Source organism: Equus asinus, chromosome 20 (genome assembly GCF_041296235.1).
Source record: "Equus asinus isolate D_3611 breed Donkey chromosome 20, EquAss-T2T_v2, whole genome shotgun sequence".
Lineage (NCBI taxonomy): Eukaryota > Metazoa > Chordata > Mammalia > Perissodactyla > Equidae > Equus > Equus asinus.
Window position 1 is genome coordinate 45080307 of NC_091809.1, and position 12883 is coordinate 45093189.

General features: G+C 55.0%; 1 protein-coding gene across 5 annotated transcripts in view; it reads left to right on the top strand.

The window, feature by feature from the left end:
* Positions 1-12883, top strand: part of NECTIN1 (nectin cell adhesion molecule 1) — a 91837-nt gene that overhangs the window by 63044 nt on the left and 15910 nt on the right. For 2 of the 5 annotated variants that reach the window (XM_070490079.1, XM_044751731.2), the window contains exon 6: positions 287-4487. The exons of the other annotated variants lie outside the window; for them this stretch is intronic. In XM_070490079.1, coding sequence (XP_070346180.1) covers positions 287-834 — 548 coding nt within the window. In that variant the 3' untranslated portion in view covers positions 835-4487. Of the gene's footprint in view, positions 1-286; positions 4488-12883 lie in introns of those variants that run through there. 5 annotated transcript variants of the gene reach the window in all.

Sequence of the window (12883 nt, forward strand, 5' to 3'; positions counted from 1 at the left end):
CGTCTAGTGGACACTGGGTCAAGGGTGAGCTGGCACCACATCCATGGAGGAAGTCAGTGTGGAGGCTCTGGGGCTGTGGACTGTCTCTGCCTCTCCTCTCACTCCAGCTGCCAGTGCAGCACTTGGGGCTGGTGGAGGGGTGGATTGCTGAGGGGCCTCTGCAACTGGAGCTGTCCTTGGCCCTTTTCCTGGCCTTTCCCTCCCCTGCCTCCCTCCCTGCCACTCCTGCCAGCTCCCCAGGAGCAGACACTGACACTGTCCCCCTCCATCTCTTTTCCTTACCCAGAATTTCCCTACACCCCGTCTCCTCCCGAACACGGGCGGCGCGCCGGGTCGGTACCCACGGCCATCATTGGGGGCGTGGCGGGGAGCGTCCTGCTGGTGCTGATCGTGGTTGGCGGGATCGTGGTGGCCCTGCGCCGGCGCCGGCACACCTTCAAGGGCGACTACAGCACCAAGAAGCACGTGTATGGCAATGGCTACAGCAAGGCGGGCATCCCGCAGCACCACCCGCCCATGGCCCAGAACCTACAGTACCCAGACGACTCGGACGACGAGAAGAAGGCCGGCCCACTGGGCGGGAGCAGCTACGAGGAGGAAGAGGAGGAGGACGGCGGTGGAGGGGGTGAGCGCAAGGTGGGCGGCCCCCACCCCAAATACGACGAGGACGCCAAGCGGCCCTACTTCACGGTGGATGAGGCAGAGGCCCGTCAGGACGGCTACGGGGACCGGACTCTGGGCTACCAGTACGACCCGGAGCAGCTGGACTTGGCCGAGAACATGGTTTCTCAGAACGACGGGTCTTTCATTTCCAAGAAAGAGTGGTACGTGTAGCCGTCCTCTCCACAGCGTCTGTCTGCGACCCCCTCTCCCCAGCCCCACCCGCACGCCCCCTGCCACTCCCCACCCCACTCCTCCAGGAGCCCCACAGAGACTCACCCAGCTGCCCAAAGCCAGCCCCACACCCCCAGGGAGCCCGGAGCCCAGGGCAGACACACCTGACTTTGATTTGGTTTCCTCCTGTCCCCAGCCTTCCCCGTGGTGTTGTGTTCACTGTGGCTTCGGTGTTGCTGTACCTCTCCTCCCCTGACCCCACCCTCGCCCTGTGTGGGTACCTGGGCACCCCTCTAGGCTTTGGGGAGCCAGCCCTCCCCCACCCCCCAACACTGGAATTTGTTTATGTTCTCTCCATGGGGGTGGAGGGCTGAGGGGCTCCAAGAGGAAAAGCCCTTCCCCCCCCCCAGATGCTGCTCCTCCTTTCCCCGGGAGAGGGAACCCCACAGCCCCCACCATGAGCTGCCCCAGCCAGGAGTTCGGACCCCCCATCTAGACAGCTGTTGTGCCCAAGAGGTAGGGGGTGGGGGGGGTGGGATCTCCAAAGCACCCAGGGTTGTCTTTTTGTTAAGTGAATCCAGTCTAGGTCCCTGCCTGGGGCCTTGGGCGGTGTATTTTCCTGGTGAGGTTGGTTTTACATTTTTTTTCCTCATTGGCCTACAGAGAGTGAAGTTGGCCCAGCTCTGGTGTGTCCTCTTCTTTACCCCAGTCTGCTCCCCACACAACGGGACTGCAAGGGGACCTGGCCCACAGCTCCCACATGCCTCTGCTGACACATCCACATACGTACATGCACACACACCACTCGTGTCTACCCCTGTGCTGCCCCTGGGGTCAAAGCCTTACCCAGGCTGGACACTGCCCAAGGCCTGCCCCTCTCTGCCCAACCTCTTCCCCCTTCCCAGCTGAGGATGGGGGCAGCCTTCAGAAGCTTCCAGGGACTGCTGAGACTAGGCCCCCCTGGTGCCTCCACTCTAGGATCTCAGGCTGGCCCTAAACTGCTTTTTACAGCATGGAAGCTTCTCGGATTTCTCCCTTATCTATGAAGTGCTAGCAACTCCTGATTCTCCTGGGGAGTCAGGGCTGGGATCCCCAAGGGGAAATTCCTCCAGGAGTTAGCAGTGAAGAAGTATCAAGGTGGAGGGCAAGGCAGAAGGCAGCCCACGAGGCTGAAGCTCTGCACACAGGCTGACAGACCCTAAGGAGTGCAGGGAGAGCCTCCCCCACGAAGGCCAGTGTCGATGTCCCGGGCTTGCCAGAAAGCGCAAGGAGAGCAGGGTAGCCCGGGGTCCTGAGTCAGAAGCTCCTGCCTGCCCGCTCTCCACTCCCTGCTCAGCTATTCCTGGTCTCCATTCTGGATCGGGGGAGGGGGCCTTGGAGAAGCTCTCCCTTTGAGTTGTAGATTCCCTCCTTGAAGGGGGCTCTGGGTTCCTGCCAGTCACCCAAACCTCGGTCTTCCCATCCCCCAGCTCAAAGTGCCTCAGTTCCTGCGTCTGCCCACTCCAGTCCCCCGGCACTCTAGATGGGAAAGAACCTGGGATGGGAGAGGCAGCGTCATGCTGCCCATCAGGATTCCAGTTAACTCAGCCCAGGTGTCGGGCTCTGTGGCATGGCTAGTGTTGGGGGCAGGGAGGCAGACCACTCTGTGCCCCACGGGCACTGACCTACCCTGCCATAGGCTTCCCAAGGGAGCCCCAGTCCCCCGCCCTACTCCTTCCCTCCCTGGTGCTGCTATTGAACCCCCAGCCAGCTCTGTCCCTGCCCTGACAACCCTGGGCCCACCAGCTGGGCCGCCCTCGCCTGGCCCCTACTGCCCTAGCCCCAGCCCAGGCCGCCCAGTAGCCACGTAGCAGAAGTCTGAAGCCATGCCAGCCCTGGGACGGTTCTCTCCTCTTGGCATTGGGGGTACTAGATGAGGTGGAACTGGAGGAGAAAATTCTGGGGTCTTTCTAGCCACAGGGCAGAGGGAGGTGGAGGAGCTGGGCTGCTTCTCCCAGCAGTATTAGTGTCCCCCCCAAGGGCAGAGGACCTTTTCCATGTGACATCACTGCCCCATCCCACCTCATGCCACTCTGGCCCCTCTGCTTGGTCCCCTTGCCCCAGGCAGGAGGCAATCCCAGGGGCCTGCCTGATAGAGGCATTCTGTATCCCCTTGAAACCATGAGACTAAAAGGACTCATCCTCCTGTGTCTCCCTTATCCTGCACTGCCACCCACTATTCCTCACTGTATGATGGACTTAAGAGGCCCCTGGGCCCAGCCAAAGCACTGAAACCCTCTTAAGACACCTCCATGCCCTCATTCCAAGCAAAGCACAAATTGTGGGGTCCATGCCGCATGCATGGGCCACGTGGGAGGCTCCTGCATTGCTAGATGCCCAGCATCAGTGTGCCCGGCAGGGCAGCAGCTACCTGGAGCCAAGAGTGGGCATGAGGCAGAGGTCACTTGGGCCTGGGGAGATGGGGTTTTCTGTGCCCTGAGTTTGTGGGGAGGTCGGCACTGCTGCTGGGCCCACAGACACAACCAGCTAGCAAAGGGGAGTTCCAGCCCAGCAGAGAGATGAGGACATTTTGCTTCTCCTCCACGCCCCCAGCACGAGCTGAGTTTCTGCCTTTGCTGGAAGTGAAATAAACTTGGTATTAATTGTGCCAAGGCCTCCCCAGTTGTCATCCTGCCTCTTGTTGCCCTCCCTGTCCTCGCCCGCCCCCCACTCCACTTATCCCCCTATTTCCTTAAGATTTTGATATCGTTCTAATGTGTAACAGAAGCAACCATTCAAGTCCCCTTCTACAGAAGGGTCTGAAAAGCAGCAGCTGGGAATCAGTGAACACAGCATGTGTGCAGCACCTCAGGCCCAGCACATGCACGTACAGGGCACGCACACCTCCGGCAGACCCAAGCACAGGTGCACACGCACAGACACGGCAGCGGCAGGGGGCGGGTCCTGCCAAAAGAACAGTGAGTGTCTGGTGCATGGGCCATAGAGAGACTCCCAGGGGGCCCTCTCTCCCAGGCTCGTGCCCCCTCTGCCAGCCCCCTCCTGTGTGCTGGAGTCACTGGTGCAATAACTTTCCTGCCATCCTCCAAGCTGAGGAATCAGGAATTGTGCTGGTGGGTGTGGGCAGCGCACCTGGGAGGAGGGGCGCGCTCCAGGCCTCTGTGGGGCCAGATGGAGACCTCTGGAGCCCCACTGACCGCCACCAGCAGCCGGCTCCTCGAGAGGAGCAGTAGGTGCCTCCCTGGCCCACACCCCGACGGGAGGCCCGCTCTGGCCCGGGCACCGGGATGTGGCTCCTGAGTGGTGTCCCAGGCGGGGACCGCTGCTGCTGCCACTGCTGCTGCTCTTCCGACTCCTGCTGTGAGGAAGGAGATTCTTGGCTGGAAAGAACAATGGTTTTCTCTTTTTGTACAAATGGACACAAAATCCAGGAGAAGCTGCCACCCTTCACCTCTGATTGTGACCCGCTACTCTTGCTTCAGCTTCTTCGTCACCGTTTTCATCTTTGGTCCCGGGGACGACCCAGCAGATTCTCCTGGTTCTGACCCAGGGGGTGTTTGCATCACCCCCTTTTACTTGTATAAAAAAAAAAAGTTGGGTTGAAAATGTACTGAGGAAAAAAATGTACTTTTTTATAAATAAAGTGTTTAAAACAACCCTGGTTGCCTCGTGTCCTCCTGTCATCTCCCTGCAGTGGCCGTGCCCTTCCCCACAGCCGTGGGAGTGGGACAGGGTGAATCTGGAACTGCGGCCAGCACCACTGGGAGAGGAAGGGAGCCTCAACCCCGTGTCCGGATTCCATGGGTCTGGGACAGTGACATGGATCCTGCAGGAGCCCCCTGCACAGAACAAAAGGAACCCCAACCCACCAGTTGTAACAGTCCCAAGGGAGAATGTGAGGGTCCTGCCTGAGGCCTCCCCCACAGCCCACAGGCTGCCATGGAACCATTTGCACACAAGCGGCAAGACCATGGACAGCAGCATTGGCAGGGCTTGGCGTCCCAGGCACAGGCAGGGAGGCTGGGGGCCAACAGTGAGGGAGGGCCATGTGCTGGCTGGAGTCTCCTGCCCCACTGCGTGCAGGCCCTCCTGCCCCAGAGAGGCAAGCTCCCACTCACTCAGACCCTCTCTGATTTCTCTTCTCGCCCCACACCCCACTGTCCTGCTCCTTCCTGCCAAGTCCCCTCCTGCGGCTGTTTGGAGAAGAAAACCAGCAGTGTCACACCTGTCGTGTTAGACAGATCCCTGGGGACAGAGAAGAGACGGGGAGCTTTATCCTTTCATCTTCTGTTTGGAGGATCCTGCCAGGCCCCATCCCCTGCAAGCTCTCTCTCAGACCCAGCCCCCACATCTCTCCAGGGGACTAGTGGAAGGCAAGGTCTCCTAGTTCCTTGGTTACCTCCCCCCTCCCTACTCTAGCACCATCTGCTTCCCATCTCCTGGGCTGGAATGCAGGACAAATCGATCCTGGGATGGGAGTGGCAGGGGCTTCAGTAGCCGCCCCCTCCCAACCACCCCCAGTAGCATCTCCTTTCACTGAAATCCACACCATTCACCCCTGAGAAAAGGGGGTAGGGATACTGCAAGGCAAGGTGGCTGCCAAGCAGAAGGCCCTCCTGCCCATCTGGGGCAAGACCAGGTCCTCCACACCTAGGACTGGGGCGTGATGGAGAGGCCTGGGCAGGCGCAATCAGGCGTGGAGAAGGAGACAGCAGCTGTTGGCAGCTGGCTGGGCCCCTCACTGGAAGGCCAGACCCAGCACCCTAGACTGTGTTTAGATGTTGATACTTGAGTGAGATGCAAATTGGTTGTTTAAGCGGTCACTTCCTCAGTTTTCCAGGCTGTCCATTTAAGTTAATTTTTAATTTGCACAGGCAATAAATGCTTAATTACAGTATTAATATATTGAAAGAGAGCAGTGGACAGAACATCCTAATTGGCATTTAACTAGAGCGTTCCGGCAAATTAGCCAAGACTTTCTCCAGCAGCGGAAGGAGGGCAAGCCAATTAGTCCCAGGCACAGCCTCTCCTGGGCTGGAGAAGCCAGACCCAGCCCTTCCCCCAGGATGCCAGGAGTCCAGGGCACACCCACCTGCCTAGTTGAGCTAGGCTTAGGAAGAACTTTTTGCTAGTCAGGGCATGGCTTCTTCCACCCAAACCTCAATCCTTGCCCCTGTCCCCCCATCCCACCCTCAGCAGAGCGGAGGACCAAATGCCGAATGGTCTGGAGAAAGGACCCACCGGAGTGGCCAAGGCTCCCTGGGGTGTGCCCACCTTTGCCCTCCTTCCGCTGTGGACCCAGGACTAAGATGGCTGGGCAGCCAGACCTCCCTCTGGATGCCACTGAGGCCTCTCTCCCACCCTCCTTACCTTACCTCCTCTGGTTGCAGATGGTTAAGAGAATGAACTCGCTGAATCAAGGAATTCAGCCATTTGCTCATGCATTCATTCATTCATTTAGCCACCCTGGGCCAGGCACTGTGTGATGCTGCGATAGTACCACCGAGAGTCCCTGCTCTCAAAAATTCAGAGCCTCCAAGGGTCCCAAATTCCAGTGCCCTGCTGGCCGCAGGCTGAAGCAGAGCTGTGTGTAAAGTGCTGTGGTAGCACAGAAGGGGAGTGGCTAGTTTTGTTTGGGAAGGTCTCAAAGGCTTGATGGAAGAGGTGACATTCCCCCTGGGCCTTGAAAGATGGATAGGAGTTCTCCAGACCAGAGGTTTGTTAAGAGTATTCCAGGGGCTGGCCCAGTGGCACAGCAGTTAATTTCTGGTGCTCTGTTTCAACGGCCTAAGGTTCTCCAGTTCGGATCTCAGGTGCAGACCTATGTGCTGCTTGTCAAGCCATGCTGTGGCAGGTGTCCCACATATAAAGTATAGGAAGATGGGCACAGATGTTAGCTCAGGGCTAATCTTCCTCCAAAAAGAAAAAAAGAGGGGCCCGCCCCGTGGCCAAGTGGTTAAGTTCACGCACTCCACTTGGCAGCCAGGATTTCGCCCATTCAGATCCTGGGCGTGGACGTGGCACTGCTCATCAGGCCATGCTGAGGCAGCATCCCACACAGCACAACCAGAGGCACTCATAACTAGAATATCCAACCATGTACCAGGGGGCTTTGGGGAGAAGAAGGGAAAAAAAGAAGACGGGCAACAGTTGTTAGCTCAGGTGCCAGTCTTTAAAAAAAAAAAAAAAGAGTATCCCAGGCTAGCTTGAGAATCTAGCATCTTATGTTGGTTGTTCTAGAAGAGATCATTCTAGTCCAACGCATTCATTCAGCCCATGGAGAACTGAAGCCTAGAGAGGAAACTGTAAGGTTGGCAATCAGTTCATCGGAAAGTGTGTGCTAGACATGCTCAAGGGCAGGGCCACGTCCTGTGAACAGAAGGAGGGGGAGGGATCCTGGAGAGGGGGGTCATACCAACCTAACTCTTGGGGGCATGCTAGATCTGACACGAGTTTCAGTTCACCCACAGAGCAGTGCGAAGCCCCGTGGGGTATAAACTGGGCTTGCAGGAGCCACGCTTGGTGTTGAGTGGAGCCATGAGAGTCAGACAGGGCTCATGGGGCCCTGGAAAAGGTGGTGTGATTCTGACACCCATCTCGATGTGGGTTTTTTCCACACCACCAAGCAGTAAACTCAATCCTGACCCTACCCACCTGGAGATAGCATCAGATTCCTCAGGTTAAGGGTTCCGTCCCACAAGACTGCCCCCACTTCAGATGCTGATCACAAGTCCAGGCTGTTACCTGGGCTTCTGACCAACTGGCTACAGATCAGAGCTTCCCACAGCCCCCTCCTTGGGTTCGATTAATTGGCTAGAGTGGCTCACAGAACTTAGGAAACCAGTTGCTCACTAGATTGTTATGGAAGGATATAACTCAGGAATAGCAGGTGAAACAGATGCATAGGGAGCATCCGCACCCTCTCCGGGCACCACTCTCCCAGCACCCGTATGTGTTCTCCAACCCAGAATCTCTCTGAACCCCGTCCTTTAGGGGTTTTATGGAGACTTCATTCTCTAGGCATGACTGATTAAATTATTGGCCATTGGTGATCAAATTCAATCTTCAGTGCCTCTCCCCTCCCCAGAGATCAGGGGTGGGGCTGAAATTTCCACCCCTCTAATCATGTCGTTCATTCCCCTGGCAACCAGCCCCATCCTAGGGGCTTTCCAAAAATCACCTCATATGTTAAAAGAGACTTCTTTTAACATAACCTCAGGTGAAAAGAGACTTCTGTGAATATCAAGACATCTTTATGGCTCTTATCACTTAGGAATTCCAAGGATTTTAGGAACTCTGCACCAGGAACAAGGACAAAGACCAAATATACACTTATCATAAAGCAGCATATCACAGATGGTATCTGACATGGTTTTGAAGAATGGGAGGCACATGGGTTGGTGGGAAAGGTGGAGGAGAAAGGCCTCTGGGAAGGCTTAGGGAGTGCACCCGCCAGACCCTGCTCCTGGAACCGCCTCGGCCCTGCCCCTACGGCCAAACACTTCTGGGGAGCAGTCCCTGGGCTCCACCTTGGTGCTGGCTTCTGTGGCCCCCAAACCCTGTTTTCTCCCCTGCTTTATAGGCTTGATGGCAGAGCCAGGGCAACTCCCACTCCTCATCCCCACTACCAACTCTGGGATGAGAAGCTGCAGGCGCGGGCCTCTTCCCTCCCTCCCCTCTGCCAGCCTCCTTCCCCAGCACACACAGACACTGCTTGCTGGGGGCCTCATCTAAGCTAGTCCCTCCAGCCCTGCTGTATCCAAGCTCATCTTGAGCTCCTTGCTAGGAAGGGTGCAGGAATAGGCTTGCTTGGCTGGAGAACTGGCCCAAGGGCATCATCAACAGACATCACAGGCTCCACGGAGCCAGAGATCCAAACCCTGGACACACACCAGAACCACCTGGGGATTTTAAAAAGTCAAATGTGCAGTCCCCACCCCGGGCCAATAGGGTCAGAGCATCCGGGGTTGAGGCCCAGACAGGTATGTTTTCAACAAGCTACCCAGGAGATTCTAATGAACAGCCAGATTCAGAGCCCCCACTGTGGAGGCAGAGGCCACCCCAGGTGTCAATCATGAGGAAGAGGCGGGTCCTGAGATAGGAAACTGGGACCGAGGGGTGGGTAGTTGGTTGATTCCCTGAGTTAATGCACATAAGAGCTTGAGTGCCAAATATGCTGTTTATTGTCATCTTCATCAATCATCTTCATCATCACCATCATAACCTCTGAGATTTGAGATCCCAGATGACAGTGACTGCAATGCAGGCCAGCACCTACAGGCAGATGGAGGGCCAGGATGAAACCCTACCTATAATCCTCATGAAGCAGGTTTTCTGGGTTTAGACCATTCCTGGGCGCTTGATCTCTGGGTACCTGCTGGAAAAGAAAGCAGGATTCTGAGTTAAAAGGCCAGGCAGGAGGTCCCACAGGCCCTCCCCGAATGGAGATTCTTGCTCCATAATGTTAGAGCCTTGGAAGAAGCGAATGTGACAGTCCCCTTAGAATCCTGTTAGGCAGATGAGGGAGGACCCTCTGAGAGAGGCGGAGGGGAGGGTGGCAGGGCCTGTGCCCTGTAAGCCCTTTGCTCTCCCCAACTGGCCCGAGGGCCTCTAGAGAGCCTTCTCTGAGGAAGGTATTCTCTCCCACAGGGAGCAAAGACCTTTTGGAGGATGACTGGCTCAGAGGCCAGCAGGCCAGGGTCCTCTCAGCCTGAACTCCTCACATCCACTCTCCCCTCCATTAGTGGCCAGCTTCTTTCCATTTTACAACACTCCTGGGACCCTCAGCCCTGAGAGAGCCTCCATGGGTAAGAAGAGTCAGAAAGTGACAGAACCACACAAGCTGCCTTGAGTAGGCTGCTAGACTGTAAGCGCCTTGAGGGCTGGGATCATATCTGATTCATCCCCAGCACTTAGCCCAGGGCGAGCAGAGTGAGTGTTCAATAAAGGTTGAACTAAATTGAATTTAGCAACACGAGAGTCAAGAGACCTTGCAGGTGACATGGCCCAACTTCCCCCAAGGCAGGGCTTTCCTCCAAGCATTCCAGTTGCTTCCGGTGATGGGCAACTCACTACCTCTCGAGTCAAGCCCTACCACCATAGGGCAACTCTTCTATTCAGACAAAGTTTCCCTCCCCTAAGTTTCGCCCATTGGTCCATGTATTTCCCTCAGAAGCTACGTGGTCTGGCCCCCCTAGGACAGTCCTTCAGATATCTGGAGATAGTTACTCCTCGCCAAACCTCTTTTTCATGTGCTCAACCCTCTGCCCTAGTCATCAGGCCACTTAGCAACACATCCATTAGAAGCCTGGACTTGGGAGTCAGGCAAGCCTGGGTTCAAGTCTTGGCTCAGTTGGCCAGCATCTGTGGAAAAGCCTTATCACAATGCCCAGTGCAGAGCAAGCTCTCAAACCCACATCAAGAGTCCCAGTTCCCTACGGGCTCTGGGTGATCACGATGTGTCAGTGGCGATTCATCGATGTAACAAATGTACCACTCTGGTGCAGGGTTGTGGTAGTAAGGGAGGCTGTGCGTATATGTGGGAAATCTCTGTACCTTCCACTCGGTTTTGCTGTGACCTAAAACTACTCTAAAAAAGTCTTTTTTTAAAAAAATTCCCAGTACCCCAGCCGTTCCTGAGAAAAATAATTAGCTTCCTCTCCTTCCAAGGGCCTGGGACAAAATACTGTTCCCTGGAACTGATCTGACCAGCAAGGGATGGGAGTGCAGGGACAGGGGATTATCTCAGTGTCCTCTCTGAACTTGGCCTGCTCCCTCTTACACTGTGGGCACAGCCAACCCAGCTCACCTCATAGTGGTGGCGTGGAACACAGAGGAGCTCAATCCTGGAGGTTAAATTTCTGGGTGTGTGGATGGATCGGTGGATGGATGGATGGATGGGTGGGTGGGTGGATGGGTGTATGGATGGGTGCGTGGATGGATGGATGGATGGGTGGATGTGTGCATGGATGGATGGATGGATGGATGGGTGGATGGGTATATAGATGGATGGATGAGTGGATGGATGGATGAATGAGTAAGCCTTTGAGACTTTTTCATGTGCGCTACCTCTAAGCAGGTCTCTCTCACCCTGTACTGGCCTATTTTTCCCCTAAATGCTGTGATTTCATGTATCACTGCTATGTTTCATCTTAATGATCCAGGTCAGCATTTCAGCCTGTTGTGGTCCTTTTTAGATGCTGATTCTATCATCAGTTCAGTTCACAGCAGACATTTATTGAAAATCTGGTGAAAGCAAAGAGGCAGGGCCTTAGGGTCCAACTGACCTTGATTCTATCCCTGGTTCTACCACTTATCAGCTGTGTGGACCTTAGGCAAGTTGCTTGCCCTCCCTGAGCTATATTTCACCATCTACGTGAATAGACTGCTGGGATGAGTAAAGAGAGGTGTGTATAGAGACAGTTATTTGTAAAGCAGATAATAGTGGCACCTACCACAGAGGGCTGCTGTGGGGATTAAAGGAGAGTCGTCCCTTTGTAAAGTACTTCCCACAATGCCTGACACAGTGCTCAGTGGAGTTAAGCTAGGGTAGTGTTATCTCTTACTGTGGCTTTCACCACTGCCTGTCTGCCTCTGCCCCAAACTGCAGCGGGGAAACGAGCCTGTCACAGAAAACGTATTGGGTTTAGGACGCTTGCCAAGTCCCAGGTGGGAGCCCAGCTCTGCACCTTCCTGGCTCTATGGTGACACAGTTTCCTCCTCTCTGATTTGCATCATCCCACACAATGACCACCAGCTGGAGGAGGGGCGCGGGCATGCAGGAGCTGAGACACGTCCCTCAAGGGCATGGCCCTGGTTGGGATCCCTGCACTAGGCCATCCCCCCCCACCCCATGTGGTGGGGGCCTGGGGCCAGCCTCAGGAATGTGAGGCTGTGTTTACTCCAGAGCAAAGCCTTCCAGGGTATCCTCCAAGGTTTCATCTGCAGAAATGCCCCAGGAGCCCCCTGAGGTGGGAAGCGAGGGGATGGGTCCCAACTTCCATCTGTTTTATACCAGGATTCCGTGTAAGATTTTGGTACTTGTTATTTTTAACTTAATTTGTTTTTAATTGAGGAATGCCATGCAAACAGTAAAGTGTATAAATCTTAAAGGTACAGCTCCACATGTATACCCCCCGTCACCACCCCCAGATCAAAACAGAGACTCACTCAAGCTCCGTCCCAGGCAATATCGCTACTCTGGAACTTCACATAAATGGAATCATACAAAGGGTGCACTTACTCGTGGATCTGCTTCTTTCACTCCACGTGATGTCTGTGAGATATAGCCATGTGGTGTGCTTTTCCTTGCTGTGTAATATGCCATTGTGTGATCATGCCACAATGTATTCCTCTGTTCTGCCACCAAGGGATATGTGCCCGGTTTCCAGTTTGGGGCAATTACAAATGAAGTTTCTACAGGCGTTCTTGTATGTAACTTTGGGGCACATAGTCCTCATTTCTGATTGGTATATACCCAGGAATGAGTGGAATGAGGATCAGCAAATACAGCCGAACAGTCTTCCAGAGAGGTTGTGGCAACTTATGCCCCCACCGGCAGTGTATGAGAGTTCTAATTACCCCGCTTCCTCGTCCACACTTGATATCATCTGTCCTTTTTGTTTTAGCCATTCTGGCAAGGGCATAGTGGTATCTCATTGTGATTTTAATTTGCAGCTCCCTGATAACTAAGGATGCCGAACATTTTTTTCACATGACTATCAGAGATTTGGGGTTTTGAAAGAATCCTAGACTCAAAAAAGAGGAATGTTGAAAACCCATTGTCATGCATTTCCTGGAGCTCAGGAGGAAGGGTTAGTGTCCACCCAGCCATGCTGTGGTCCTCCTCTGAGAGCCTGGGAGGTACTGGGGGAGCTGGGGACAGGATGGGTAGAGCCAGAGGAGAAGGGAGGATGGTGTGTGCTCTGGAGGAGTCCCAGAGTAGCAGGAAGTAAGGGCCAGCAGTCAGGAAACAGGAATCCTGACACCAAACCCAGAGCAGTGCCCTGTGGCTAAGATGAGCTGTTGACCACACTGGGTGGAGTCAGCTGGA